Source organism: Hibiscus syriacus, unplaced genomic scaffold, assembly GCF_006381635.1.
Source record: "Hibiscus syriacus cultivar Baekdansim isolate YM2019G1 unplaced genomic scaffold, ASM638163v2 tig00002847_pilon, whole genome shotgun sequence".
NCBI lineage: Eukaryota > Viridiplantae > Streptophyta > Magnoliopsida > Malvales > Malvaceae > Hibiscus > Hibiscus syriacus.
Window position 1 is genome coordinate 65401 of NW_024061949.1, and position 4296 is coordinate 69696.

Consider the following 4296-nt stretch of genomic DNA (forward strand, 5'->3'; position numbering starts at 1 on the left):
GAGAGTGAGAGATGGAGATGGGTCTGAGTTGTGATTTTAGGTTTTAGGTTATGAGTTGCGATTACGGGATATACTGTGAAAGGTTCAGTTTCCGATATATTAATATATTCGTGTTTGGAATTTGAAAAAAAATACACGTTAATACGAATGGCGCTATGTAAATCGCATTGCGATAGTCATATTCGCATTGCGATTTACGTATTCGCATTGCGATTTTCCTAATTCACATTGCGATTTACGTATTCACATTGCGATTTATGTAATCGCGTTGCGATTTACGTAATCGCGTTGCGATTTACGTATTCGCGTTGCGAATTAGGAAAATCGTAACGCGAATTTAGGAAATCGCAATGCGATAGTCAGAATCGCGTTGCGAATCTGGAAATTGATTTGCGATACCGGAAATCACGTTGCGAATTATCGATCGCATTGCGATTTAGTTGGTCATTTTGGCAAATCCAAAAAAAGTTGGTTAAAATCGTATATTATAAGGCATTTTTTGTCACTGAGATTATTTTCTCTTTCAATAATTCATATGAAAAGACAAAGTATTAGGTGGTGTTTGTATTTTAGAAATTAGAAATGATAAACCACAATCACGGGACACTATAAGTAAAGCATAGTGTGACAACTGAAAATGTTAGTTACTGTTTAGCATATAAAATATAAACCAAAATTTCCTCAGATCAGAACTTGAGACTGTTGTAGCAGATCAGATCAAAATTTACAGCGATGGAAACAAAGGTGCATAGCACGTTTAATCAGTTTGGTTCTTTACCTGTTGAGAATGTCCAAGCTCTTGCATCCAAGAACCTCAAGAACGTTCCATACAGATACATCAGATCAGAGATCGAATTCGATGTAGTTTCTTTTGATGAATCCCTGCAGATTCCAGTAATTGACATGAGCAAACTATATGATAATGCTGATGAACAAGAAAAACTTCATTTGGCTTGCAAACACTGGGGTTTCTTCCAGGTACCTAATCTAAACACAATTCTTTTACCTAAACGGACATATTAGTTCATTTTTATTTGATGGGTGAAACAGTTAATCAACCATGGGGTAGAAGATGAAGTGATTGAGAAAATGAAGATTGACGCACAAGAGTTCTTCAACTTGCCTTTGGAGGAGAAGATGGCTTCTGCACAGATACCCAATCACATTGAAGGCTACGGTCAAGCCTTTGTTGTATCACAAGACCAGAAGCTTGATTGGGGAGATATGCTCTTCCTCTTTGGCCTGCCTGTGCCCTTAAGAAATATGAGATTCACGCCAACCAATCCCCCTTCATTCAGGTGATGATCCTTCAACTTCATGACTATGATTGGGTATACCATGAATTGTCTGATCAACTTGTTCTGTTCAGAGCAACTTTTGATAAGTACTCAATGGAGTTACATAAGGTTATAATACATCTCATGAAGCTGTTTGCCAAAAACCTGGGGATCAATCACGAGTTGCTTGCGAGCTTTTTTGAGGACGGGATACAAGGAGTACGAATGAACTATTATCCACCCTGTGCAGAGGCAAGCAAGGTTTTTGGTCTAGCACCACACTCTGATGCTACAGGCTTAACACTCTTGATTCAAGTGAATGAAGTTGAAGGATTACAGATCAAGAGAAACGAGAAATGGGTGCCTATTAAACCAAAGCCTGGCGCATTCATCGTCAACATTGGAGACATGCTTGAGGTAATAACAAAAATTTCAAGCTATACATAGATAGAGTTGGACTTGAATGATTGTATTACAAATGCAGATTATGAGCAATGGAGAGTATAAAAGCATAGAACATAGAGCTATGGTTAATCCAGCAAACGGGCGGTTGTCGATTGCAGCATTTCATAATCCGAAAATGGGTACCCAGATTGGTCCTTTGCCTGATCTTGTTAAAACTAACAAGGCCCTGTATAGGACTCTACCACTAGAGGAGTTCCTGAGATTGAAGATGGCCAGCAAACTTGATGGGAAACATATGATAAAGAAAATGATGCTATAATTCAGAATCCTAGTCATGTTTATCAACTATTTGCCCAAGTTAAGTACTTAACGCAACTTTTGTTACGTCTTTTCCAGTTTCGAAATGCCACAAACAGGATTGGTCCAAGCAAATTTTATAGTTTATTATTCTCAAATAAATCGTGCAATTCTTAAAATTATGGCAGGTGCTTTAGTCATTAAACAGTGAAGCATTGGGAAAATGGCATATATTATGGGCTGTGCAATTCTTAAATTTACATGAAAAGTGATCTCAGGCAATAATTAACATCCGGAACATATAAATATAGCATAAAGTCTTCCATATAGCTTTGTGAATGGTAGAAATGAATCACTCTTAAGGAGGGGACAAGCAATGGTAAAAAACTAAAAATAAAGTGCGAGTTTAAATATAGGTAAAAGCATAGACATGACCCAAAAAATAGTTGAATTTAAACATAATTAAAAAGAAAAACTTTGAATGAGTTCGCATACAAAATGTAAAATATTACTTTGAGAATGCAATCAAAACCAGATTATGCATATAACCATCATAACTTCAGTGACAAAGGAATCCAAAGAACTAAGCACAAGATCATAATTTTTCCAAAAGCACTGAAAGAGTGGGCATCAGTTTTCCAAGGTGTTTTAGCATCATGAAATACTAATTCAGACGCAAATTACCCATTACAAAAAGAGATTCATCGCACGCCCAGGACATAATTTCAGTAGGAAAAAAAAAGTTCAAACCCTAAAATGATTATCTAAAACATACAGAATGAGGAAGTCATTAAAAACGATCAGAACCTGTCGGAACTTCAATGTAACATCAAATAAGATCAGTCGATTGACAGAGCATTGAATTTCTATCATCACATCGTTTTTAATTCTTTCCCCCTTACTTAGAAGGGAAAAAAGGATAAAAAAATCATTTTAACAAAATCAAAGGATTTTTTTTTTTTAAAAAAAAGAGAGGGGTATAAGCTCAGAACTTCTTAGAGGGATTGTGTGACCGTCACCGGAGACTCCTCTGGTATACAATAATGTTCATCAAAAATACATTTCAATGTGGGGGAAAAAGTCTAATTTTCGAGAGCCGGCTATTTGCCGAAGCCCAGGAGTGGATGAAGCTGTTCAGCTAAAAGGGTGTTTATAATGCAAGGTGAAACCCTAGTAGCCACTTGTCAATGTGCGGCGAAGTAGCGAATCTCACGTGGGTAAATTACTGGAATGTGTCATTTATCTTTTATATTTATATACTTATAAATACAAAATACAAAGAAATTAAGTTTTGGTCACTTATATTATTGTTTAGTTAAATTTGGATTATTGAGAGGTTGAATGGTATTATTTTGATTGCGTAGCACGTTAGTAAAATGGTTTAATTTAGTTTAGGTGGTGTAAAGATGTTTAAAGGTATGTCTCCTCAAAACAAGTCAATATTTTAAGAAGATCCCGTGATATTATCCAAAAGAGAGATCGAGAGTAATTTATTATATGTTCAGAATTCAAAAGAAAGATCTTGTTTTCATTATCGCTCAAATAGTTTTTGTTGTTACTAAACAATTTGTGATGCTTTTAACTACTCTTGAAAATACTCAAATTTATTAATATTTTATTAAATTAAACTCTTTATATATTATTATCATATTTATAATTTTATGTAAAATAGAAAAAGTAAGAATTGAGAAGGATCGTTATAAAAAGAATTTATTAGTCTAGGGGTACTATTGTCCAAAGTGGTGGGAATTGTCTAATACCTAAGAATTTAGAGATAATGACATTCTCACTATTTTAAACAAAAAAAATATTAGTATTGAAAAAATATTATTTTGATAATGATCTTTTCTACGAATAAAATGTAGGCAAATCCTTGGTTGTGTACATCATGTTGGCTACATAGTGGAGGATTCAGAATAGTTGGGAGTAATGTGGCGAACACATGTTATCCGTAAGGTTGTTATCTTGGTTCAATTGTGGGAGGTTTTAGGTTTTCTAGTGTAATTGAAGGGGATCTTGTTGAACTTGAATATGTTTTTTTTTGCTGATTCTTTTATTTTGTTTTTGGTTGCCCTTCAATTTTAAAGTTTTGTCTTGATTAATCTAGACCAATCCGGGTTGCACACTTGACTTTGGTCGGTGAGTCTTTCAGTGAGAATTTTCTGCATACACAGTGACTCGAATCTGGGGCCTTACTTAAGCAATATCAAGTTGTTTACCACTTGAACCAACTCATTTGATATTGATTCATTTAGTTGAGGAAGTAGGTTTACATTCACAATATTAAATTATTGATGTAAAATAAGAGAGGTGACAA

The 4296-nt window shown here is 34.8% G+C and overlaps 1 protein-coding gene and 2 non-coding genes across 3 annotated transcripts; 1 reads left to right on the top strand and 2 right to left on the bottom strand.

Annotated features, from left to right (window-relative positions):
• The first annotated feature begins 619 nt into the window (after nt 1–619).
• On the top strand, nt 620–2114 carry LOC120160043 (S-norcoclaurine synthase 1-like). Its single transcript, XM_039170510.1, has 4 exons — nt 620–978; nt 1051–1298; nt 1370–1694; nt 1762–2114. The coding sequence occupies exons 1-4, from the start codon at nt 733–735 to the stop codon at nt 1999–2001; spliced, it is 1059 nt and encodes a 352-aa protein (XP_039026441.1). The 5' UTR covers nt 620–732; the 3' UTR covers nt 2002–2114.
• Nucleotides 2115–2601: 487 nt separating this feature from the next.
• On the bottom strand, nt 2602–2696 carry LOC120160564. The gene has a single exon (XR_005519443.1). It is a non-coding gene; the product is annotated as a small nucleolar RNA Z101 (small nucleolar RNA).
• Nucleotides 2697–2775: 79 nt separating this feature from the next.
• Nucleotides 2776–2860, bottom strand: LOC120160535. The gene has a single exon (XR_005519439.1). It is a non-coding gene; the product is annotated as a small nucleolar RNA snoR14 (small nucleolar RNA).
• Nucleotides 2861–4296: the final 1436 nt, after the last annotated feature.